Consider the following 25,066-nt stretch of genomic DNA (forward strand, 5'->3'; position numbering starts at 1 on the left):
AACCCCACCCAAGCCTCCATTTGCACAGCCCAAACTGGAGCAGGATGGAGACATGGGAGGTGGGCTCTGGCTGTAGCGTCCTGCGGTGGGAGGTGTGGTCCAACTAGTGACGCTAGTGTCCCTACAGGGCTCTTTGATGAGCTGTAACAGCAGGCTTGGAGGTGGGGCTGGGATGACTCAGGAAACCCTGAGGGGAGCTTAAGATGGACCTGGCACTTTCTCAAGGCTTTGGATTAACTCAATAATTCCGCCATGGCCCCAGGGATAGCGCCAAGTATTTCTGTTTTGCAATAGAGGAAAATGAGGCACAAAGAAATGGAGTTAATTCCTGAAGTCACAGGGCCAGGAAGTGGCTGAGCAGGGATTCGAACTCGTACCTCACACCCGGGAGGGCACACACAGGCACGCCTCTGCACACACGCTCACACACACACACACACGTGCGCGCGCTCGCGCGCTCAGTCGCACACTTGTCCTGGAGGAGGCGGCCCGCGGGGCGGGACGGGGCGGGGCGGGGGCAGGTCACGGCCCCCGGGAGGAAGTGGCCGGGCGGTCGCAGGGGCTCCGGGGCCACCGCCGTGAGTCCGCAGTCGCTCAGGCCATGGAGGCGGAGCCGCCGCTCTACCCGATGGCTGGAGCCGCGGCGTCTCAAGAAGACGAGGACCGGCTCGGGGTCCCGGATGGGTCCGAGGCCCCGGTGAGCCGGGACTCTGAGCGCGAGGGGTGGGGGTCCCCGGAGGGCCAGGGTTTCCCGGGAGGGGGCGGGGGTGGGGGCGGGCCGGGGGGCGGCGGGCGCCGGGCGCCGGGCGCCGGGGAGGCGCGGGTTCGGGGCGCGAGCGGGGGTGCGAGCGGCGTGCTTGGCCCGCAGCTGGACGAGCTGGTGGGCGCGTACCCCAACTACAACGAGGAGGAGGAGGAGCGCCGCTACTACCGCCGCAAGCGCCTGGGCGTGCTCAAAAACGTGCTGGCGGCCAGCGCCGGGGGCATGCTCACCTACGGCGTCTACCTGGGTAGGTGCCCGCGGGGACCCGGGGCCGCCCCGCCCGCTCCCAGCAGGGCCGGAGAAACAGAAACCGCGGGCCACCGCCCCCCGCGCGCTCTCACTTCCCCTCCGCCGCCCTCGCAGCGGCAGCCGCGGGCCCCCACGGCGGGGGCGGGGTGGGGGTCAAACGGCGCAGCGTCCCGGGTCCCAGTCAGAGCCTCCGTGTGTGTCGGGGGCGGGCTCGGGACAGACCCGCCGCCTTCGGGACTGGAGGGCGGCGGAGCCTGGCGGGTCGGGGTCTGGGCTCCGTTACCCGAGGGGCTGGCAGAAGGCGAGGCGCAGCCCGGGACCCCCCGCTGTCCTGGGGGGCGCTGCCAGCGGGGATGCCTTTGGGGCTGCGGCTCCCTGCTAGGCCTGCGTGCCGGCTTCCGCTCGGCGGCGCCCAGAGCCAGGCTGCCCGCTCCACGCGCTCCGGGTCGCGTCCCCAGGCCTCCTGCAGATGCAGCTGATCCTGCACTACGACGAGACCTACCGCGAGGTGAAGTACGGCAACATGGGGCTGCCCGACATCGACAGCAAGATGCTCATGGGCATCAACGTGACGCCCATCGCCGCCCTGCTCTACACGCCGGTGCTCATCAGGTGGGCACGGCTTTCCCGCGGGACGCTGCGGCACCCCGATTCCCGAGGGGTGCGGAGGCCGGCGGGCCAGGAGGTGCCCAGCTGCCGGGGTGTTTGTGGTGGGAGGAGGCAGGCGAGAGGTTTTTTCTACCCGGAAGCCTGAGAGTGAAGGGGGTGAAACTTGGATTTGGGGAAGAAAACAGGAACTTTGCCTCAGGGCACATTTGGTTTACAGCCAAAGATTCTCACGGACTGAGCTCCCTCCCAGCTTGCCTGGCCCCACGTGGCATCCTCCTCGTGGTCCTTGGAAGCCTCTCAGAGCTACTGTGGCCTTCTGGGTTTTGGGGCTGTGGAGTTAGGGGTTTCTGATGGGTCGGCAAAGTCCAAGCACCCATGCCTGGCCCAGTGACTGTGACTGGTGATGAGGGGGTGTTTCTCACAGACAGAAGCGTGGCTGGGCAGGTGCCCCGGAAGGTCTACCCCAGACCTGAGTCCTGGAGGTATGTGGTCAAGCCTCCCGTCACCCGTCCACAGCGCCCTTCCTGATGGGACCTGGGGACCAGTGGACAAATGGTCTCAAATGGCGAATTTGAGTTCTCTCATCTTAAGAAAACCCCAAAAACTCCATTTTTAATAAATTTGAAGATTTAAAAAATCTCCAGTTGCACAAGCAGGATTAAAATATAACTGGGCTGGCCGAGGTGGCTCATGCCTGTAATCCTAGCACTTGGGAGGCCGAGGACAGCGGATCACGAGGTCAGGAGTTCGAGATCAGCCTGACCAACATGGTGAAACCCTGTCTCTACTAAAAATTCAAAAAAATTAGCCGGGCGTGATGGCAGGTGCCTGTAACCCCAGCTACTCAAGGGGCTGAGGCAGGAGAATTGCTTGAACCCCGGAGGCAGAGATTACAGTGAGCTGAGATCATGCCACAGCCTGGGCGACAGAACTAGACTTGGTCTCAAAAAAAAAAGAAAAAAAGGATAACAATAACTGAAATCAGACAAAAGAAACCCTGCCTAAGCCCTCCAGGAAATCGGCTACCCATGCTGTCCCACCAGCACGTGTGGATTACATTCACATACTTGTCCCCAGAGCACATGTGTGTGCACGCACATGCCTGTGTGTGTGCATATATAAGCAGGCAAGCTTCACTTTTGCTTGCTTTTTTTTTGAGACAGTCTTGCTGTCACCCAGGCTGCAGTGCAGTGGTTCAATCCCAGCCTCAAGCGATTCTCCTGCCGAAGCCCCACGAGTAGCTGGGATTACAGGCGCCTGCCCCGACACCTAGCTAATTTTTATACTTTTAGTAGAGACGGGGTTTCACCTTGTTGGCCAGGCTGGTCTTGAACTCCTGACCTCAAGTGATCCCCTGACTCGGCCTCCCAAAGTGCTGGGATTACAGGTGTGAGCCACCGCGCCCGGCGCTTGCTTCCTTCTTTCCACTGAACATGTCTTAGCCTCCTCTACAGCCTTCACAGTTAGGACGTTGCGATGTAGCATCTTCTGCAGATGAGGAACCACGTGGCTCAGAATCGGACATTGCAGCTCCTTCTGCGCTTGCAGCTGTTTCCTTCTTTTTAAATTATGTGTTTATGTTTTTATTATTATTTTTCGAGACAGGGTCTCACTACGTCACCCAGGTTAGAGTGCAGTGGCACGAACACAGCTCACTGGATCCTCAACCCCCACGCACATCAGGCTCAAGCAATCCTCCCGCCTCAGCCTCCGAAGTAACTGTGCCTACAGGCACATGCCATCACACCTGGTTAATTTTTAAATGATTTGTAGCGATGGGGTGTTGCTGTATTGCTCAGGCTGGTCTGTAATTCACCCGCCTCAGTCCCCCAAAATGTTGAGATTACAGGTGTGAGCCACTGCGCCCAGCACTCCCCTCATTTTTCAAACAGTTATTTTTCCTAGGATAAATTTCCAACGATGTCTTTACTAGGTCGAAGCCATACGAAACGCTTTATGGCTTTTGAAACCTATCACTTTTACTAATAGCAGTGAACTCTTGTCTCCTGTGTGCTGGACACTTCACAAGTGCAATTTCATTCTCAAGAATTTGAAGACGCTGCCCTCAACTTAGACATGAAGAAACCATGATGTTAAGCAACTCGCCTAGGTCCCACAGGCAGTAACTGGCAGACTGGAGGTTTGAACCTGGCAGAGGGACTCAAGTCCACACATCACCTCGTGCCAAGACTACCGAGCTGGTTTTAAAAGGGTTATGCCAGTGTGCATGACCGCTGACTATATGTGCCACTTTTTTTTTTTTTTGAGATGCGGTCTCTGTTGCCCAGGCTGGAGTGCAGTGGTGCGATCTTGGCTCACTGCGACCTCTTGCAACCTCTGTCTCCTCGGTTCAAGTGATTCTCCTGCCTCAGCCTCTTAAGTAGCTGGGATTACAGGTGCGCACCACCATACCTGGCTAATTTTTTAATTTTTATTTTTGAGATGGAGTCTTGCTCTGTCGCCCAGGCTGGAATGCAGTGGCTCGATCTCAGCTCACTGCAATGGGTTCAAACAATTCTCCTGCCTCAGCCTCCGGAGTAGCTGGGACTACAGGCGTGCGCCACCAGTCCCAGCTAATTTTTTGTATTTTTAGTAAAGATGGGGTATCAACATGCTGGCCAGGCTGGTCTCGAGCTCCTGACCTCTTGATCCGTCTACCTCAGCCTCCCAAAGTGCTGGGATTACAGGTGTGCGCCACCGTGCCCGGCCCTGTATTTTTAATAGAGATAGGGTTTCACCATGTTGGTCAGGCTGGTCTCAAACTTCTGAGCTCAGGTGATCCGCCCACTCCACCTCCCAAAGTGCTGGGATTGCAGGCATGGGCCGCTGTGCCCAGCCTCTTATGTGCCACTTTTAAATCACATCCTCACCAGTGGTGAATGCACAGTTTTACTGACATTTTTACTTAAGGAGCGCAAATACAGAAAACCTGAAGATACCAGGAGTGGTATTTGGCCTGATCAGCCTCCGTGGCCCGATTGGGCCCTCATCCTGTCACTCACCAAGCCCCTTCTATTGTCACTGTGTGACCCTTTCCCAGACCCAGAGAAGAGGAAACTTCCTGACTGACCTCCGTGGACCATAGGAGCAATGGGCTGGAGGCAGGGGCGCCAGGACTGGGCTCTGCGGCTCCAGCCGTGGGGCCTCCTCCTCCCTCTTCTCCCTGCCTGAGTCAAGCCCCTGGGATGTGTCCCTGCGCTCTGCAGCCACAGTACACGAGCTTGGGAGGAGAAGGGGGAATGGGAGAGTCAGAGATCCCAGAACACGAACGAGGGCTGGTTATTCCAATGGGCTGCTCTCCATCCTCACAGCGGTGATGAGAGGCCTGTGCTTTGGGATCTGTGCCCATCTCACAGCTGGGAAAACTGAGTACAGTAGCTCGCCTGTGGCCACTCAGCAAGTCTGTGTCTGAGATTCCATCTCAGGGCCCTCGACTCCCTCTACCTCACACAGCCCTGTGAGCTGGGACCTGCAGTGGTGGCCCCGTTTGGCTTCAGGCCACAGTGTCTGGCAGGCCGTGGTGACAGCATCCCTCCCACTGTCTGCAGGTTTTTCGGAACCAAGTGGATGATGTTCCTGGCTGTGGGCATCTACGCCCTCTTTGTCTCCACCAACTACTGGGAGCGCTATTACACGCTCGTGCCCTCGGCCGTGGCCCTGGGCATGTCCATCGTGCCCCTTTGGGCTTCCATGGGCAACTACATCACTAGGTGAGCCTGGCGGGCAGTGGAGCAGGAGGCTGGAGACCTGGCCAAGCCTCCACTTTATTGCCGACTTTGGCTGGGGGGCCACGGGCAAGCCCCTTCTGCCCTCTGGGCCTCAGTTTCCCTGTCTGTGAGACACGGGCTGGTCTGCCCCAGCTCTGGGTGCAGGACACTCAGGAGTGGCATGGGTCGGGCTGGGGAGAGCCTTCTCTCCTTTGTGGTCCAGGATGGCACAGAAGTACCACGAGTACTCCCACTACAAGGAGCAGGATGGGCAGGAGCCGAAGCAACGCCCTCCACGGGGCTCCCACGCGCCCTATCTCCTGGTCTTCCAAGCCATCTTCTACAGCTTCTTCCATGTGAGTGCCACGTGGGCATTGTCGGGTGGCAGGGGCAGGCCCACACATTGGAGCCCATCCCACACTCTGAACCCTCTAGTCCCATTTTCCTTTCTTTTATTGTTATTATTATTATTATTTTGAGATAGAGTTAAGCACTGGAGTGCAATGGCGGGATCTCGGCTCACTACAACCTCTGCCTCTCGGGTTCAAGTGATTCTCCTGCCTCAGCCTCCCGAGTAGCTGGGATAACAGGCATGAACCACCATGCCCAGCTAATTTTGTACTTTTAGTAGAGACGGAGTTTCTCCACGTTGATCAGGCTGTTCTCAAACTCCTGACCTCAGGTGATCCACCTGCCTTGGCCTCCCAAAGTGCTGGTATTACAGGCGTGAGCCACTGCGCTGGGCTATTATTATTTGTAAGAGACTTGTTCTCACTATGTTGCCCAGCTGGCTTTGAACTCCTGGGCTCCAGTGATCCTCCCACCTTGGCCCCCCACATAGCTGGGACTACATGTGCACACCCCTGTATCTGCCCTTCATTTCCTTTTCTTTCTTTTTTTGGGTGGAGGGGCGGACAGGGTCTTGCTCTGTTGCCCAGGCTGGAGTGCAGTCATGGCTCACTGCAACCTTGAACTCCTCGGTTCAAGTGATCCTCCTACCTCAGCCTTCTGAGTAGCTGGCATCACATGCGTATGCTACCACACCCGGCTAATTTTTTATTTTTTGTAGAGATGGGGTCTTGCTATGCTGCCCAGGCTGCCCATCTTCCTTTCTTGAGCCCACTCCAGCTTGCTCATCCATGGAGATGAGACTTCATCCACCCCGTCCACATTGCTGGCCAGGACGAGATCTTCCTCACTGGGCAGCCCCGTACCCAGGCTATTCCTGGAACTGGGAAGGCCCCTGTCCCCCCAAAGCTGCCTGCCCCTAGACCCCTCCCCAGACCATGCCTGTGTCCCCTGCCTGGCTCTGTGCCTGAGTCTGGTCCCAACTGCCCTTGTGTCCGCAGCTGAGCTTCGCCTGCGCCCAGCTGCCCATGATTTATTTCCTGAACCACTACCTGTATGACCTGAACCACACGCTGTACAACGTGCAGAGCTGCGGTTAGTGCTTGTAGGGGTTGGGGAGGAGTCCTCAAAGCCTGCTTACTTCCCCAGCAGACACTGGGCCCTCACTCACAGGATTCAGGGCTAGCCCAGCGCTCCATGACTCTGGTGGGCAAGGCACAGGGCCCTGTAGGAGTCCGTAGTTAGGACATCTGACCCAGCCAGGATAGTGGGTGGGCAGGGAAGACTGCCTGGAGGAGGCGCCATCTGGGTTGAGGCTGCCAGTGAGATATCTTCTGGGGCCAAGCTAACAGAGCTCAGTCAGTGAAGGGGGTGTGTATGGAAATGTGAGGTCAGTTGAGCCTTGCGGCAATAGGGTGGGAAGCAGGGGAAAGATGCCCCTCTCCCGTGGCACACCCAGCCCCAGTGGCCCTAACCTCCAAACTGCCCTGGAAGGAGCCCTGCCCTTGCTGGCACTCTCCTGCCCCTCTACTGCGCCTCCGCGGCCTGCTGGGCTGCATTTTCTGGTGACTGGATTGACAGTGTGCCCTACTCCCTCCTCACGGTGCCCCCACCTCCACCCTTCCCAGGCACCAACAGCCACGGCATCCTCAGCGGCTTCAACAAGACAGTTCTGCGGACGCTCCCGCGGAGTGGAAACCTCATTGTGGTGGAGAGCGTGCTCATGGCGGTGGCCTTCCTGGCCATGCTGCTGGTGCGGCCCGGGATGGGGGCAGGACAGAGTCAGTGAACTAGAACGTGGGGGTCTGGGGACCGAGTCCACGAGAAAGCGTGTGGACCGGATGGCGTGGCAGGGTCGGGTTGTGGCCTCGGGGCGGGCGGTAGGCCTGGGGGCCCCATCTGAGTTTGGGAGCTGGGGCTGAGTCCTGCCGAGGGCCATGAGGCTCGGAGGTGGGGTGAGGCTTGTGGTCCGAGGCAGGGGTGGGAATCCAGAGGCCAGCGGGAGGAGGGAACAGCCTTGGTCCACAGTTTCGAGCTGGAGACAAGATCTTAGAGGACTGACTGAGACTTGTGAGGGGGTTGCGGACGGGACCCAGGGTCCAGGGCTGGAAGGTGTGGCTCAAACCCAGGGCGGTACCGGAAGGCAGAACTAAGGCGTCATGGCTGCAGCCTGGCGATGCAGCTGGTGGACAAGGCCAAATCTGTGGCTGGGTCAGGGCAGGGCATAGAACTGGGAGTCGGGGCTGAAGTCTGTGGGTGTGTCCGAGGGGCGGGGGCTAGCCTGGAAGGCGGGGCTGAGAAACAAGGCTGAAGTCTATGGGTTTGTCTGATTGTGAGTTGTGAAGTGTGTGTATGTGAGGGAGACGGGATGGGGCCTTGGGCTGGGAGGCAAGACCACAGTCTTTGGGAGTGCAGAGGCGTGGCTTTGTGGTGAGAGGCGGGACCTTGAGCTGGGCTGAGGCCAGGCCAGGGCCTATGGGTGCGTCTGGGGGCGGGGCCCTGGGCTGGGAGGCGGGGCCTTGGGCTGGACCGAGGCAAATCCAAGGGCTGTGGTTGTGTCTGAGGGGCGGGGCGCTGGGGCAAGGCCCAGGTTTGTGGTGCATCTGAAGGGCGGGACTGAAGCCTGGAGGCCTGGGCCTGGCTCTGGGCCTGTGTGGCCACCCCTTCAAGTCAAGGATTCGCAGGTGCTGGGTTTGTGCGGCGCCGCTTACCGGCCCACGGAGGAGATCGATCTGCGAAGCGTGGGCTGGGGCAACATCTTCCAGCTGCCCTTCAAGCACGTGCGTGACTACCGCCTGCGCCACCTCGTGCCTTTCTTTATCTACAGCGGCTTCGAGGTGCTCTTTGCCTGCACTGGTATCGCCTTGGTAAGTACTGCAAGGATTGCCCGGTAAAAGACAAGATAGCCAGGTAAATTTGAATTCAAGTAAACAACGAATAATTTTTAATTACATGTCTAAGTGTGTATACATATGTCCCAAATATCCCCCTCCTGCTTTCTCTTCTCTCTCTTTCCCCCATCCCCCCTTTACCTTGGGTAAGTTTTTTATTTTCTCTGAATTGAAATGGGATAGCAAACACAAAGTACAGCCCATGGCGACACCCCAAGCATTTTCTCACCGTGACCTCAGAACCTTACCCTGAGCCTTGGAGGGAGGTCAGGCAGTTAAGGGAGGTCAGGGCGTGGCCTAAGGAACATCTCTTGTTGGGAGGGCTGAGGCTGGGGCCTGGGCTGTCTGGCCTCCAACACTCACCCCCTGTCCCCCCAGGGCTATGGAGTGTGCTCCGTGGGGCTGGAGCGACTGGCTTACCTCCTCGTGGCTTACGGCCTGGGTGCCTCAGCGGCCTCCTTCCTGGGCCTGCTGGGGCTGTGGCTGCCACGCCCAGTGCCACTAGTGGCTGGGGCAGGAGTGCACCTGCTGCTCACCTTCGTCCTCTTTTTCTGGGCCCCCATGCCTCGAGTCCTGCAACACAGCTGGATACTCTATGTGGCAGCTGCCCTTTGGGGTGTGGGCAGTGCCCTGAACAAGACTGGACTTAGCAGTGAGTATACCTTTGGGCACTGGGGAGGCGGGGCAGGGGGTTTTATGGCGATCTCTAGGTAGTTGGCTGGACATAGACATCTCAGGGACAGATATGGGGTCCCGTGGTCATATAGCATCCTGTGGGCATGGCAGAGGTAGTTGGGGCTTCCTGTGTTCACTCCGGGGGTGGAAAAGAAATTTCATGGACACAGTGGGGACAGATGGGTAGCTCTTTGGGCACCCTGGAGATAGCCATGGGAGTTCCACACCATGGACATTTCGTTAGTACCCCAGGGTGGGCACAAGGCCCCATCAACACTGGAAGGTCAGTGTGGAATCTTGTGTCTGCACAAGATAGGTGTGAGGCTCTGTGGACACCCCTTAGGGACAGTGTGAAAACACATCAGGATTCTTCCTTTTCACACCACGGGACAGCCTTACCTCGGCATAGCTTTCATGACACTGGGCGCATGGGCAGGAGCAAGTGTCCTTGTGTACACCCAGGGCATAGATACAGACATGGGCCTTTGTATAGAGAGGAGCCGGCATGCAGCCCCAACCCAGTCTGCTCAGTACCAGAGTCCAGGCTCCAGGTCTGGGCTGCTGGGGAACAGGGCCTTGTTTGCAGAAGGCAGTGGGTGGGCCCAAGTTCAGTTCTAGGTTGCTCCCTGCCCACAAGTGAGCACACACAATGACACACGGCTAGCACACACAGGCGCAGCCCTGCCAAGCATCCATGTCAGTGTCTGTTCTGATGGGCTGAAGCTGTGAACATTTTTTTCTTTTTGAGATGGAGTCTCACTCTGTTGCCCAGGCTGGAGTGCAGTGGTACAATCTTGGCTCACTGCAACCTCTGCCTCTGGGGTTCAAGCGATTCTCCTGGCTCAGCCTACTGAGTAGCTGGGACTACAGGCACACACCACCACACTGAGCTAATTTTTATATTTTCTAGTAGCAACGGGGTTTCACTATATTGACCAGGCTGATCTCGAACTCCTGACCTCATAATCCACTCGCCTTGGCCTCCCAAAGTGCTGGGAGTACAGGAGTGAGCCATCATGCCCAGCCTGTAAACAGTTTTGAACGTCATCCTTGGGGGCGTGGAATGGCAGAGGTCATGCTGTTGGCAGGGTAGAGGGTGGCTTGGCCTCTCTGTTTGTAGTAGGGACTGGAGTCCCACACTGTGCCACAGTCTCTGGCCATTTTGCTCAAGGATAGGCAGCTCTGGGCAGAGTCCAGCCTGGGTAGCTTGGACCCATGTTGTGCCGTCTAGGGTCTGGTCCTGGCATCCCCTCTGCCCAGCTCCACATCTCGTCTCTTCCTTGTGAACCCCAGGGGCTCCTTGTCCCTTCACAGCAGCCTTGTGGGGTGAAATCACCCTGCAGGGCTCCAAGACAGGAGTGTGGATGTCCGGGCTGCCTGGCGATGTGTTAACAGTGGCTCCTATGATTTGGCAGGTGCCGTGCAGACTTTCTCACTTTAGAATTCATAACACAGCATACAATAGGCACAAGCTCATCTCACCATTGGGAAAAGTGACTCTGGGGAGTTAAGTACCCAAACCACCTGCAGAGCCGACATCTGTATCCATCTCTCTGTACCTCTTAACCTCCAACTCACTCCACCTTACAGTCCTGAGAACGAGTGTGCATCTCCTGACTCCCAATCCAGTGCTCTTTTTGCCCACCCTTGGGAGGACTCATTGGGAAGGAAGCCCCCCTCCCCATGCTTAGCTTCCTTCAGGTTTGATTTGCAGAGTTTGGCAGCTGCAAACAGTTTGATCTCTTTAGCCCTGGCTGAGAAGGAGACAGCGCCTGCACGCTTGGCACTGCACACCTGGGGTTGGGGACAGGACATGATTGAGCACAGAGCTTTCTTCTTTTAAGGGCATACATATGTCGCAGAGTGGGACCACCTGCAACCACACAGCCTGGCGCACCTGCTCTTCACTTCTGCTTAGCGTCTGAGCGGTGTGGAGACCAGGGTCTCCACCAGGGGGCAGGCCAGGACAGACAGCGCTTTCTAGGCGCTATGTAGTCCTGAGCTGGGACCCACACAGGGCTTAGTCAAGTTCATAGGTGGGAGCACCGCAGCCCCAGGCCCCAGGTGACACCTGTCCCCTGCCTGCAGCACTCCTGGGAATCCTGTATGAAGACAAGGAGAGACAGGACTTCATCTTCACCATCTACCACTGGTGGCAGGCTGTGGCCATCTTCACCGTGTACCTGGGCTCCAGCCTGCCAATGAAGGTGAGGCTGGGCGGGGTTGGAGTCCTCATGCCCAATGACAGGTACTTCCTTAGTCCTTGTCCTGGCTTCACAGCTTCCTAAAGGCCACAACTTCCCAAGATAGTCTGTGAGCCAAGGCCCCATTCCTGCAGCCCGCTGGGTGGCCCTCGACTCAGCACAGTCTGTTTGCCCATCTCTGAGGGGATTCTATGGGGGGCATCACAGCCATTCTGTGGGCTGCTTGGTACCCTTTTCCCCAGATGTTGGGTCTGTCTCCCTTCACGGCCTGAAGGGGAGCAAGCCCCTCATGCTCTGCTCCCGAAAGATGGTGGCTCAGTCTAGCAAGTCCCAGTTGCTAAACATTTTTTAAAAATCGAATTAAAAATAGCAGGGAGTGGGCCGAGCGCAGTGGCTCATGCCTGTAATCCCAGCACTTTGGGAAGCCCAGACGGGAGGATCACTTCAGGTCCAGAGTTTGAGACCATCGTGGGTAACATGGTGAAACCCTGTGTCTACTAAAAACACAAAAATTAGCTGGGCATGGTGGTGCATGCCTGTAATCCCAGCTACTCTGGAGGCTGAGGCACGAGAATCGCTTGAACTTGGGAGATGGAGGTTGCAGTGAGCCAAGATTGCACCACTGCACTTCAGCCTGAAGGACAGAGCGAGGCTGTCTCAAAAAAACAAAACAAAACAAAAAACAGTAAGTGGGCTGGGCATGGTGGCTCATGCCTGTAATCCCAGCACTTTCGGAGGCTAAGGCAGGAGGATTGCTTGAGGCCAGGAGTACAAGAGTTCAAGACCAGCCTGGGCAACACAGGAGACCCTGTTTCTACAAAAAATTAAAAATTAGCTGAGTGTGGCGCATGCCTGTAGTTCCAGCTACTTGGGAATCTGAGGTGAGAAGATGGCTTGAGCCTGGAAGGTTGAGGCTGCAGTGAGCCATGGTCATGCCACCGCACAACGGCTGAGGGAAACAGAATGATCCTGTCTTAAAAAAAGAAAATAGCAGGAAGTATGCATACAAATTTGTGTGTATGGGCCAGCAGTGCGGTCACGCTTGTAATCCCAGCACTTTGGGAGGCTGAGGCAGGTGGATCATGAGGTCAGGAGATCGAGACCATCCTGGCCAACATAGTGAAACCTTGTCTCTACTAAAAATACAAAAATTAGCCGGGCATGTTGGCACACGCCTGTAGTCCCAGCTACTCGGGAGGCTGAGGCAGGAAAATCGCTTAAACCCGGGAGACGGGGGTTGCAGTGAGCTGAGATTGTGCCACTGCACTCCAGCCTGGGTGAAAGAGCGAGACTCTGTCTCAAACAAAACAAAAAACCCTCACAGATTTGTGTGTATGTACTGAGCTATTATGTAAATCATTTCTGACTGGGTTATAGTCAAGACCCCATGAAAAGCATCACTACAGCCCACGGGTGTGTCAGGGACACAGAGTGTTCTGAGCCCTGGGAAGGCAGGGCCTGTAGCCAGTATTTTATCCACACCAGCACATCCACCCTATGAGGCAAAGCGATTGGCATTCTCCCCTTACTGCGTGGGACAATGAGGTCCCCAGGGCCATGGCCACTGTAAGGGACAGTGCTGGGATGTGAGCCTCCCCTGCAGGAGGCAGCCCTGGAAGCGTGGGTGGAGGGACTGGAGAAGTTGAGGCTCCCGGAGGAGGGAGGGGCCTAGGTGGGAAAGGCGTGGGGCAGGCGGCCGCGGGTCCCTGACAGCCTTCTCCTTGCGCCCAGGCTAAGCTGGCGGTGCTGCTGGTGACGCTGGTGGCGTCCGCCGTCTCCTACCTGCGGATGGAGCAGAAGCTGCGGCGGGGCGTGGCCCCTCGCCAGCCCCGCATCCCGCGGCCCCAGCACAAGGTGCGCGGTTACCGCTACCTGGAAGAGGACAACTCGGACGAGAGCGACGCGGAGGGCGAGCATGGGGACGGCGCGGAGGAGGCGGCACCGCCCGCGGGGCCTCGGCCCGGCCCGGAGCCTGCGGGACTCGGCCGCCGGCCCTGCCCCTACGAACAGGCGCTGGGGGGCGACGGGCCCGAGGAGCAGTGAGGGGCGACCTGGTCCCTGGACTCAGCCTCCCTGCTCCCCAGCCTGTTTACCACGTCTCAGGTCGGGGGCACCCCCTCCGAGTCCTTCGTTGTCTTCAAAGGCTCCTCTGTCCCCTCTCCCACGTTGGACACGCCCCTCCCAGAGCCCGGGGACACCTCCAGGCTTCCGCAGCCTCCTCCAAGGCGGGGTGGATCCTTGGGACCCCTCGGCCAAGCACAGAGGTTAGAAAGCGCAGCTGAAATCCCGCGGGCTCCCAGCACGCGCCCCAGACCCGGAGCAGGGTCGGGGTCTTGCACCCCGGCCCCGTTACAGATCCCCCCAGCTCTCTGCCGCAGCCGCGGGCCGCATGTGGGCGCGCTTTGCATCTCCTATCCCCAGGGTCCGCCAAGAGCCACGACTTTTTATAGAAAATAAGCTATAAAGAGATTTATTTATTTTTACTGTCCTGATTGGGGAATCCCAGGCCGCGGGGGACGGAGCGCCCCTGGGGTGCACGCCCGGCTAGCCCGGCAGCTGGCTGCGGTGGTGGGAGGCCCTGACCCAGGGGAACCGCGGGGCGGGTGGGGGGCGGGGCCAGGTGGCCGTAGACCCCGCCCACCAGGCGTCTTCCCTCCTCAGGCCACTCCCCTCCCCACACCTGCCTGCCTTTGCCAACCCCAGCCGGGAGAAAGGAGCGGCGAAGCGCGGAGCGACTGGCAGGGACCTTGACAGAAGAGGGTGTGACGGCGTTGCTGGGTCCTCGTGGGTCCAGAGGGCGGGGCAGGCTCCAGAGGCGCACCCTCCAGGGGCCTGTGTAGCCATCCTCGGCCCTCCAGCGACCACCCGCACGCCCACACCTTGTTATTTGGACAGGGTTCACTTCTGAGCCATGGTGGGGTCACCCCATGCCCAGCAGGGCCTCGAAGTGGTGGGTGGAGGTCAGGTACTCTCGGTTACTACCCTTTCCCGGCTACAGCCTCAGCTGCGATGCCCACGAGGAACAGGCTGGTGGAGGTGCAGAACCCCTGTAAGGCCTGAGCAGGCCGTTCCTCCACGCCTCCTCTTGTGGCCAGAGGAGACAGACACCCCCCGTGAAGAGCTCTAAACGGTTGGGTGAAGACAGGCAGGCGCTGTGGGAGGGCCATGGAGCCCCCTGCTGCACTCCAGCGGGCCCCGGGGCTGGCCCCCACCATTCCTCACTCCCCACAGCCCGTCCACCCTGCCTGGGGCCAGACCCTCATCCCCACCTCCAGGCTCCACGCCTGCCTCAGCATCGCTCTACGGATTCTCCAGCCCTAAACTGTGGCCCCATCTCTCCTCTTGCCCTCTCATGAGTTTGGTTCTTGAAGCCTCTAGTGGGCTCTGAGGCCAGGCTCTGTGGCCTTGGACAGGGAGTCTCCCACCTGAACCACAGGTTCCTTCTCTGTTGAGTGTGTCTTTGTAAACGAGGGGGCATTTGGAGCCCTTAGCGTAGCGGCTGCAGGCGCCCCTGGCCCTGTAAGAAACACAAAGGGTGCAGCGGAAGACTTGGCGCTGCCTTCAATGACAAGCAGACTCAGAAGCGGTCCTGAGGTGCCACCCATAGGCTGGGTGAAGGCCAGTGCTGTGTGCTTCCTGTTCCCCTTGGCATCTGTGGATGGAGCTTTCTCTGGGGTGGCTGGCAACACGCTCCCCTCAGGCTCCAGTGAAACCAGTTGGAGTTGGGCAACCTGATGCTCAGATGACTCGCCTCTGAGTGCAGGGCAAGGTGATGTTTGGAAGGGTGTGGGCCCCTGGGGATGCTGGGCAAATGGGGAGAAGGTGCCTGGATAGTGGGCCTACAGGTCTTCCCAGTTCAAAGTCATTTCTAATGCCCATGGTGTCAAGGAACAGAGGCTGTGGTGTTGAGCAGACCTGAAGGTGACCCAGGCACATGGAATGGCCACTGGGGGGCTTGGCTGCTGCCTGTGCTCTTCCTGTCTGGACATTTCCCAAGGGAAGGCTTCACAGGCCACCTGGCTGCTCCTGGCACACAGAGGATGCCCAGATGCTGACATGTGCCAGGCAACACATAGGCACACCTGGTAGGCCACACTTGTGCAACATGCAAACGCATGTGACGAGTAACTCCTGTGACAGGCACTACATGACAACACACGTGCACACATGATGGGAAACACACAGCGAAGGCCATTTGACGGGCCTCGGCAGCAAGCCCAGCAGGCTGGCCCTTTGTGAGGGGTAACTCATTGTAAGAGATGACACTGGCATAGGTGTCACCTTCCCTGTCTCCATCACCCCCTGATAAGGTTACTGGGTGGAGGTTCTGGATCCCTGAGTGGACAAGCAGGTTGGGTCACGGCCTCCATGTCTGATCGCTATTCTTGCTCCCAAAGCAACTCTGTGATTTTGTTGATTTGCACTGTGAGGATTTTTTTTTCTGTTTTTCTTAAGACGGAGTTTCACTCTCGTTGCCCAGGCTGGAGTGCAGTGTTGTGACCTCGGCTCACTGCAACCTCCGCCTCCTGGGTTCAAGTGATTCTCCTGCCTCAGCCTCCTGAGTAGCTGAGATTACAGGCGCCTGCCACCAGGCTCGGCTAATTTTTGAATTTTTAGTAGAGATGGGGTTTCACCATTGGCCAGGCTGGTCTCGAACTCCTGACCTCAGGTGATCTACCTGCCTTGGCCTTCCAAAGTGCTGGGATTTTAGGCATGAACCACCATGCCCGGCTGGGATTTTTCAATTATGTGATTCCAGGAATCTCCAGTCCAGGATTTTCCATATCTTTAAGTTCTCAGTAGCCTGTTAGATAACCTAAGTTTCCCTTTTCAAAACACCTAGAAATGCTGGGCAAGAAACAAATGTCCTTTCAAATATATAGCTGAGGCTGGGCGCTGTGGCTCACACCCGTAATCCTAGCACTTTGGGAGGCCAAGGCAGACAGATCACCTGAGGTCAGGAGTTCGAGACCAGCCTGGCCAATGGTGAAACCTCATCTCTACTAAAAATTCAAAAATTAGCCGAGCGTGGCGGCAGGCACCTGTAATCCCAGCTACTCAGGAGGCTGAGGCAGGAGAATCACTTGAACCCAGGAGGCGGAGGTTGCAGTGAGCTGAGATCATGCCACTGCACTCCAGCCTGGGCAACAAGAGGGAAACTCTGTCTCAAAAAATATATAAATAAAATAAATATATATAGCTGAGTTCTTAAGAAAGTAAGCCAGGTCCCCTAAGGCCAGAAGTGAAGAGGGAACTGAGAACCAAGGTGGGAATGGAGGAGCTGGGGCTGCAGTTGCCTGAGGGCAGGGCTGGGATGAGCACTGGAAGCCCTTCCAAGGCAGAGGGTCAGGGTTACAGTCAAGCATGATGAAGTTGGGGCCACAGGAATGCAACACCTTTAGAGAAAAATGACAGAAAAATTTCCACCCAGGGGAACAGAGAGAGGCGAGAAAATTTGAGCTTTAGGTGGTGAACAAGTTACCCATGAAATTGTTACATTTTCAGGCTTATCTTATAGAAGTGTGGAATTCGTTTCCTTTCAGCCAGAACTGTCATCTTCCAGTAATTCGCCACGATGACGAACACAAAGGGAAAGAGGAGAGGAACTTGTTCTCTAGGCCTTTTGGAAAACATGGAGTTGTTCCTTTGGCCACGTATATGCGGATATATAAGAAAGGTGATATTGTAGACATCAAGGGAATGGGTACTGTTCAAAAAGGAATGCCCCACAAATGTTATCATGGCAAAACCGGAAGGGTCTACAGTGTTACCCAGGATGCTGTTGGCATTGTTGTAAACAAACAAGTTAAGGGCAGGATTCTTGCCAAGAGAATGAACGTGCGTATTGAGCACATCAAGCACTCTAAGAGCCGAGATAGCTTCCTAAAACGTGTGAAGGAAAATGATCAGAAAAAGAAAGAAACCAAAGAGAAAGGTACTTGGGTTCAACTGAAGCGCCAGCCTGCTCCACCCGGAGAAGCACACTTTGTGAGAACCAACGGGAAGGAGCCTGAGCTGCTGGAACCTATTCCCTATGAATTCATGGCATATTAATAGGTGTTAAAAAAAAAAAAGACCTCTGGACTGTAAAAAAAAAAAGAAGTGTGGAATTCCTACAATGAAGTCACGCTGCCTGTGTGGTCTAGCAATGCCAGGGTTCAGCAATTAACATTAAAAAGTTGTTTTGGGTCAGGCATGGTGGCTCATGTCTGTGATCCCAGCACTTTGAGAGGCCGAGGCAGGCAGATCACCTGAGGTCAGGAGTTCGAGACCAGCCTGGCCAGCATGATGAATCCCCATCTCTACTAAAAATACAAAAACTTAGCTGGGCGTGATGGCAGGTGCCTGTAATCCCAGCTACTTGAGAGGCTGAGGCAGGAGAATCTCTTTAACCTGACTGAGAGGCAGAGGTTGCAGTGAGCTGAGATTGCACCACTGCACTCCAACATGGGCAACAAGAGTGAAAATCCATCTAAAAAAAAAAAAGTTGCCTTGGCTTAGTGGCACACTGGGGCTCCTGGCAAAACCAAACAGAAAACCTCTCTAGGTGGCTCCCTCAAGCCTAGCCACCCAGGATTTCTCAGATAAAGCTCCTCTGAAGCTTAGCTCACAATTCAAAATTACAGATCACACAGGAAACACATCACCGTGAGTAAAGGCAACAGACACAGAAAGGGGCAGGATTTGACACCCCCTCCCAATACCCCCAGCTGGGAGAGAGAGGCTGTCCAATAGGTGTGAGAGGTAGGCAGCTTCCAGAAGGTTCCCAGTGATCTCCCACCCTTGACTCTTCACAACTTTGTGTAATTTCCACCCCTTGATTGTGGGCTGGACCTAGTGAGTTTCTTTTAACCAGCTAAATTCTTGTTTTATTTATTTATTTATTTAATTTATTTTTGAGACAGAGTCTCACTCTATTATTGCCAGGCTGGAGTGCAGTGGTGTGATCCCGGCTCACTGCAACTTCCATTTTCTGGGTTCAAGCAATTCTCCTGTCTCAGCCTCCTGAGTAGCCAGGACTACAGGCACGCACCACCGTGCCTGGCTAATTTTTTGTACTTTTAGTAGAGACGAGGTTTCACCATGTTGGCCAGGATGGTCTCAATCTCTTGACCTCATGATCCGCCTGCCTTGGCCTCCCAAAGTGCTGGGATTACAGGCTTGAGCCACCTTGCTCGGCCTTATTTATTTTATTTTATTTTACTGTAGAGATAGAGTTACACTGTGTTGTCCATGCTAGTCTCAAACTCCTGGCCCCAAGCAGTCTTCCTGCCTCGGCCTCCTAACGTGCCGGGACTACAAGCATGAGCCATTGCGTTCAGCAGCCTTGGCATTTATTTATTTATTTATTTATTTATTTTTGTGATTCGCTCTGTCATCCAGGCTGGAGTGCAGTAGTGTGATCTTGGCTCACTGCAACCTCCACCTCCTGGGTTCAAGCAATTCTCCTGCCCCAGCCTCCCAAGTAGCTGAGATTACAGGCACCCACCACCACACCTGGCTAATTTTTGTATTTTTAGTAGAGACGGGATTTCACCACGTTGGCCAGGCTGGTCTTGAACTCCTGACCTTAGGTGATCTGCCTGCTTCGGCCTGGGATTACAGGTGTGAGCCACCACACCCAGCTAGCCAACTGAATTCTAAGCTGGCCTGGGAGATTCTGGCTCCCTGGTGTTCACACCCGCTAATGCCTCGCCATGAGTGAATGTGATAGGGTACAATACCTTTGAGCTAATCAAAGGGGATGTCACCTGAGTGGACCTGAACCATCAGGCTTTAAAAGAAAGGGACTTGGCGGAGAGGCCCTCTCCTGCAGGCTTGAAGCAGGCAAGCGGCCATGGTGCGACTTGCAAGGGGACCTCCAGAAGCCGAGAGTGGTCCCCGATGGCAGCTTGAAAGAAAACAGGGACCTCAGTGCCCCAGTATAGGGACCTGAATTCTTGCAACAACCAGAAGAGGCGTGAAGAGGACACCAGACCCCAGCTGAGAACATGGCCGGCCCACACCGTGACTGCAGCCTTGTGAGGCCCCAGCTGAGAACATGGCCGTTCCACACCGTGACTGCAGCCTTGTGAGGCCCTAAGGCAGAGGTCCCGGCACACCATGCCGGAGTCTTCACCAACATCAACAGTGCGGCAATGCACAGCTGCTGCTTCAGGCTTTGGAATTTATGGTAATCTGTCACACTGTAGCAGTAGAGAACTGATGCAAGGCTGGGCTTGGTGGCTCACACCTGTAATCCCAGAACTTTTGGAGGCCAAGGAGGGAGGATTGCTGGAGCCCGGGAATTTGAGACCAGCGTGGGCAATTTAGGGAGACGCAGCTCTACAAAAATAAAAATTAGCTGGGTGTGGTGGTGCATGTCTGTAGTCTCAGTTCTGGGGGAGGCTGAGGTGGGATCACTTGAGCCAGGGAAGTTGAGGCTGCAGTGAGCTGTGACTGTGCCACTGCACTCCAGCCTGGGTGATGGGGCGAGACCCTGTCTCAATTTAAAAAGTAAAAGAGGCTGGGCATGGTGGCTCACACCTGTGATACCAGCACTTTGGGAGGCCAAGGCAGGCAGATCACCTGAGGTCAGGAGTTCGAGACCAGACTGGCCAACATAGTGAAACCCCATCTGTACCAAAAATACAAAAATTAGCCAGACGTGGTGGTGGGCGCCCATAATCCCAGCTACTCAGGAGGCCAATGCATGAGAATTGCTTGAACCCGGGAGGCAGAGGTTACAGTGAGCCGAGATCATGCCTTTGCACTTCAGCCTGGGTGACAAGAGCAAAACTCCATCACAAAAAAAAAAAAAAAAAGGAAAAAGAAAAAACCCGCATACGATGGCAAAAGTAACAGGCTGTCACTTCCGAAGGCAGCTTGTGAAGACTGATGCTGTCTTGGTCACACTTTCTGGTGTGCTTTCATGAGCTGCCCTGCCGAGAGGCCTACCTTGAAAGGAACCGAAAGCAGCCTCTGGGCAATAGCCGGGGAAGAACTGAGGTCCTTCTTCCAACAAGCCGGGAGAAACCGAATCTTGTCAACAAACAGGGCATGGACTTGGAAGCAGACGGCATCCAGACCAGCCTTGAGGTGACTGCAGACCAGCCACAGCTTGACCGTAGCGCTGATAACTGAAGCCTGGCCTCCCTGCTAGGCGCTGGGGACTCTTGCCCCTCCAGGGATTTAAGAATGTTGGGATGAACGACACCTAGGTTTCAATGGCAATGTGACAAAATTCGTTAACCATATGGTAAATGGCAAGAGGAATCCCCTGGGAGAAGGGCCGAGGTTGGGTCTGGGATAAAACGAGCATCAGCAGAGAGGGTGGTTTTGGCTTTTCGTTTGGTCGGGGCTGGGGTTGAGGTGAGGGTGCCATGGACAGCCTGGGGCTTACAGGATTCAAAATTTCTGCTGGCTCCAAAGTACTAACAGTGCAGATGAGCCTTGAAAACAGGCAGAGGGAAAGAGCCAGGCACACTGGCCGCAGGTTGCATGATTCCATTTCTATGCAGTGTCCAGAACAGGTAATCCCTAGAGACAGGAAGCTGACTGGGATGAACAGGGGTTGGGGGAGTAGGAATGGGAAGCGGCTGCCAAAATGGACGGCATTCTTTCTAGAGCATGAAAATGTTCTTTTTTTTTTTAGACAGAATCTCGCTCTGTTGCCCAGGCTGGAGTGCAGTGGCACCATCTAAGCTCACTGCTACAACCTCCACCTCCTGGGTTCAAGCAATCCTCCTGCCTCGGCCTCCCAAGTAGTTGAGATTACAGGCACCTGCCACCTCACCTGGCTAATTTTTTTTTTTTTTGAGACAGAGTCCTGCTCTGTCGCCCAGGCTGGAGTGCACTGGCAGGATCTCAGCTCACTGTGACCTCTGCCTCCCAGGTTCAAGCGATTCTCCTGCTTCAGCCTCCAGAGTTGCTGGGATTACAGGCACCCGCCACCATACCCGGCTGATGTTTTTGTATTTTTAGTAGAGACGGGGTTTGACCATGTTGGCCAGGCTGCTCTTAAACTCCTGACCTCTGGTGATCCACTCGCCTTAGCCTCCCAAAGTGCTGGGATTACAGGCTGAGCCGCCGCACCTGGCCCGGAGTGTGCAAATGTTCTAAGATTAGGCTGTGGCGTTGGCCGCACTATTCTATGAATGACTAGAACCAGGGAATTCTACACATTACAACGTGAATTTTAGGGTATGTGAATTATATCTCAGTATGCTTGGCTAGGAGAAAGAGATTTACCCCCAGTGAGGTCCCTCAATAATGGCACACATTGGACCAAGGTGCCAGATAACACTACATATCACTCCACCATCCTCCACTGTGTGTAAGTTATGAAGGTTCTAACCCTTACTGTGTACCTGCCCAAAAACAAGTATGGCTCCATCATGGCAGATAAAATGCTGTAACATTTAGCTGCGGGCAGCCTCAGACTGGGCGATGGAATCAGTGCTGCTTTCCCAAACATGCCTTCTTGTGCTAAAGAACAAAGCCAGGAAAGTAATGGATGTCACCTTAGCTGGGAGGTCTGTCACGGGAAACAAGCCCGTAGCCTCCAGTTAGGCAATTGTAACATCTTAGACTGGAGCCCCCACGGCCGATCGCAGGGTGGCCTTACCAACATTTTCATCCATCATAGCATCAATCACAGTTTCACAGCCACATCTCGTTACCCTATAATTTGGGCCAATGGCGGGGATGGGATATCCCAAGCCCCGAGTAAAATCCATGCCACCCAAGGCACCTTATGGCGCCTGGGACGTCTTAGCACCTCCCTTAACACCTGGCAGGGGACGTATCAATTCCAGTCACAACTGCACTATAACCTTTACTCATTATCTCACTGATCAGGGCCTGATTTGCACTACCCATCCATACATTTTCCTTATGGGAACCAACATTTCCATTACACTCCAAAACGCCACGTTTGTACCCAGGTGCAAGGACTGGCTTGGTTTGCCTCATGTATCACTAATCGCAATATATCTAATTTAAAAATTACTAATGTGGCTGGGCGTGGTGGTTCATGCCTGTAATCCTAGCACTTTGGAAGGCCGAGGTGGGTGGATCACCTGAGGTCAGGAGTTCAAGACCAGCCTGGCCATCATGGTGGAACCCCATCTTTAGAAAAAAAAATTCTTGCATGTCTGCAAGCCCTCGAGGCTGCTGTGGAGTATGTGGGGCAGCACAGGGTGCACTGGCATTACCACAGCAATGAAGCTGCGACTGGGAACATAAGCATATCTGTGTCACTTCTCTACCATGGAATGAATCAATACACAGTTGGGATGAGGTGAAACACCACCTCTGGGGAACCTTTCATGATAATTTAATAGCAGACGTGAAGCAACTTAAAACTAAAATTTTAGAATCCCTTCACACTGTAGATCTGCACACACAACAGACAGCCATACGGAAGGGTTGCAAGATCCTCTCTCCTTGGTAGGCCCCTGCTCTTGGAGGTCACTCTTTGACTGGAAAAGAATGTTGCTAATTGTACTCATAGTGTTCTGTGTTATTTATTCTAGGATGCAAAGCTGGAATGAAAGCAACCACTGCCTCGCCTGACAGACCGGCTGCTGCTGCGTCGCTTTGGTCAACAGGACCCACCGTTAAAAACAAAAAAGGGGGTGATGTAAGGACTGACTCTGGGTGGTGGCAAAAATATGAAAGGGAAAATATTAGAGAAAGTTATAGAATATAGTCCCAAACTCTTTTGGAAGGACTAAGGGTTTTTTCTGTGATTCTTGGCTGAAGGCAGACAGAGTCTCTCTGCAGGAGCCAGAGAGATTAGAGCACAAATACAAAGGAATGAGAGTAGTTTACCTAGCTAGCTTGTTTACTCATGTGATTTTAAGCATAACTTTGAGCCAGATGGTCCTCTCGGGGGGAGGTCAACCAGGGAGGTTACCCTCCAGTGGTGTTTGCTGTAGGGCTTGGAACCTGTCCTTTAATCTTCTCACTCTAGTGAGGTTGACTCAAGCCTTTGTCAATTAAACTTTACTGAGTAAATGCGAGTGTCACCGGCTGGTGAAGGCTGGTGGTTGCAACTGTTTACAGCACTCTCTTCAGGTACCTGTAAGTGGCCATGGACATCCAGTCCGTTCATTCACTGTATTCTGTATGTGAGTGTACTTTATTCATCCGTCGCTAAGTCAGGGTCTGCAGGACAGACCCCCATAGGTGGTGACCCAGACAGTGGCACCCAATGTGGGGTGACCCCAACATGGACATGGTGCACACCTGTAATCCCAGCTACTCAGAAGGCTGAGGCAGAAGAATCACTTGAACCTGGGTGGAGAGTTGCAGTGAGCCGAGATCATACCACTGCACTCCAGCCTGGGTGGCAGAGCAAGATTCTGTCTCAAAAATTAAAAAAAAAAAAAGAAAAGAAAAAATAAAAGGAAAGAAAAAGACAAAGGAGGAGTACTCAGAGAACAGAACTAAGACCCAGAGAGTGGAGCCATGGAGAGCCACAGAGAATGAGTCACAGACCTGGGAACCCAATCAAATAACTTTCTCCATTTCCTGGTAGGATTTCAAAAGCACTTCGGGCCAGTGAGTGACTCCACTGAGTCACCTATCTTCTCCCTCTTTGGACAGGAATGCCTGTCCTGTTTATCCTGTACTGAGGGGGTAAAATCCTGCAGTCCAGGTGTCAGCCAGAGCTGTGGCCATCTCAAGGCTTGGATGGCAAAGCACCTGTAAGGCCGGCTGCCTCGCTGGGAGCTAAATGGACACACTTATCTCTCCCTGTGCCGGATAATGAACTCATCATTCCAGATACATTACTCCTATCAGGCCTCTCCATGCTGGCTCCCCACACCCACTCCTATCTGGCCTCTCCATGCTGGCTCCCCACACCCACTCCTATCTGGCCTCTCCATGCTGGCTCCACACACCCACTCCTATCTGGCCTCTCCATGCTGGCTCCCCACACCCACTCCTATCTGGCCTCTCCATGCTGGCTCCACACACCCACTCCTATCTGGCTTCTCCATGCAGGATCCACACACCCACTCCTGCATTCCTCACTTGACCCCTTCAAAATTTAAAAAGCCCACCAAAGATTTGTCCAATGGCAGCTCGCCCCATTGGCACCTTAACTTCCCCTGACCAATAAAACTGTCTGCTCTTTGTTTCCCTAATAATCAATCAACCCCCCTCACCAATGAAACTGGTTTTGCTCTTTGTTTCCCTAATGACCAATTACCTCCACTCCCTATAAAACCCCACGCCCTAAGAAGCCCAGCACGACTTCTCTGGCCCCTTCCTGGACCACAGAACCTTGCCTGGGAGTTGAATAAATTGGATTCTCATTTTCTCACACTGGCCTCAGTTTCCTCATTTTGACTTGGCAATATACCTTACAGCACCCACTTCCAAGCTCACTCCCATGGTTCTTGGCAGAATTCAGTTCCTTGTAGGTTGCTGAGCTGAGGCCTCTGCTGCCTTCAGTGCCCTGCCATGTAGGCCTCTCATTAGGGCAGCTGCTGGCTCCATCACAGCCAGCAAGCAAGATCCAGGGAGAGTGGGAGCAGGCTGGAATTTCAGCTTTTTCTTTTTTTTCTTCTTGAGATGAAGTCTTGCTCTGTTGCCCAAGCTGGAGTGCAGTGGCACAATTTTGCTCAA

The 25,066-nt window shown here is 55.0% G+C and overlaps 1 protein-coding gene across 1 annotated transcript; it reads left to right on the forward strand.

The window, feature by feature from the left end:
• Window positions 1-547: 547 nt before the first annotated feature.
• Window positions 548-13,938, forward strand: UNC93B1 (unc-93 homolog B1, TLR signaling regulator). The gene is made up of 11 exons (XM_021669698.2): window positions 548-697; window positions 869-1,010; window positions 1,471-1,624; window positions 5,170-5,331; window positions 5,552-5,684; window positions 6,678-6,771; window positions 7,305-7,429; window positions 8,361-8,543; window positions 8,946-9,219; window positions 11,331-11,449; window positions 13,178-13,938. The coding sequence occupies exons 1-11, from the start codon at window positions 602-604 to the stop codon at window positions 13,487-13,489; spliced, it is 1,794 nt and encodes a 597-aa protein (XP_021525373.1). The 5' UTR covers window positions 548-601; the 3' UTR covers window positions 13,490-13,938.
• Window positions 13,939-25,066: the final 11,128 nt, after the last annotated feature.

This window comes from Aotus nancymaae, unplaced genomic scaffold, assembly GCF_030222135.1.
Source record: "Aotus nancymaae isolate 86718 unplaced genomic scaffold, 86718_ANA_hifiasm-v0.15.2.pri h1tg000059l, whole genome shotgun sequence".
Taxonomy (NCBI): domain Eukaryota; kingdom Metazoa; phylum Chordata; class Mammalia; order Primates; family Aotidae; genus Aotus; species Aotus nancymaae.

Bases quoted from the DNA above. Each gene is read 5' to 3' on its own strand.
- UNC93B1 (XM_021669698.2), top strand. From the start codon at position 602: ATGGAGGCGGAGCCGCCGCTCTACCCGATGGCTGGAGCCGCGGCGTCT. The intron at 1,625-5,169 runs GTGGGCACGGCT...CACTGTCTGCAG, and splicing joins TACACGCCGGTGCTCATCAG to GTTTTTCGGAACCAAGTGGA. The intron at 7,430-8,360 runs GTGCGGCCCGGG...AAGGATTCGCAG, and splicing joins CCTTCCTGGCCATGCTGCTG to GTGCTGGGTTTGTGCGGCGC.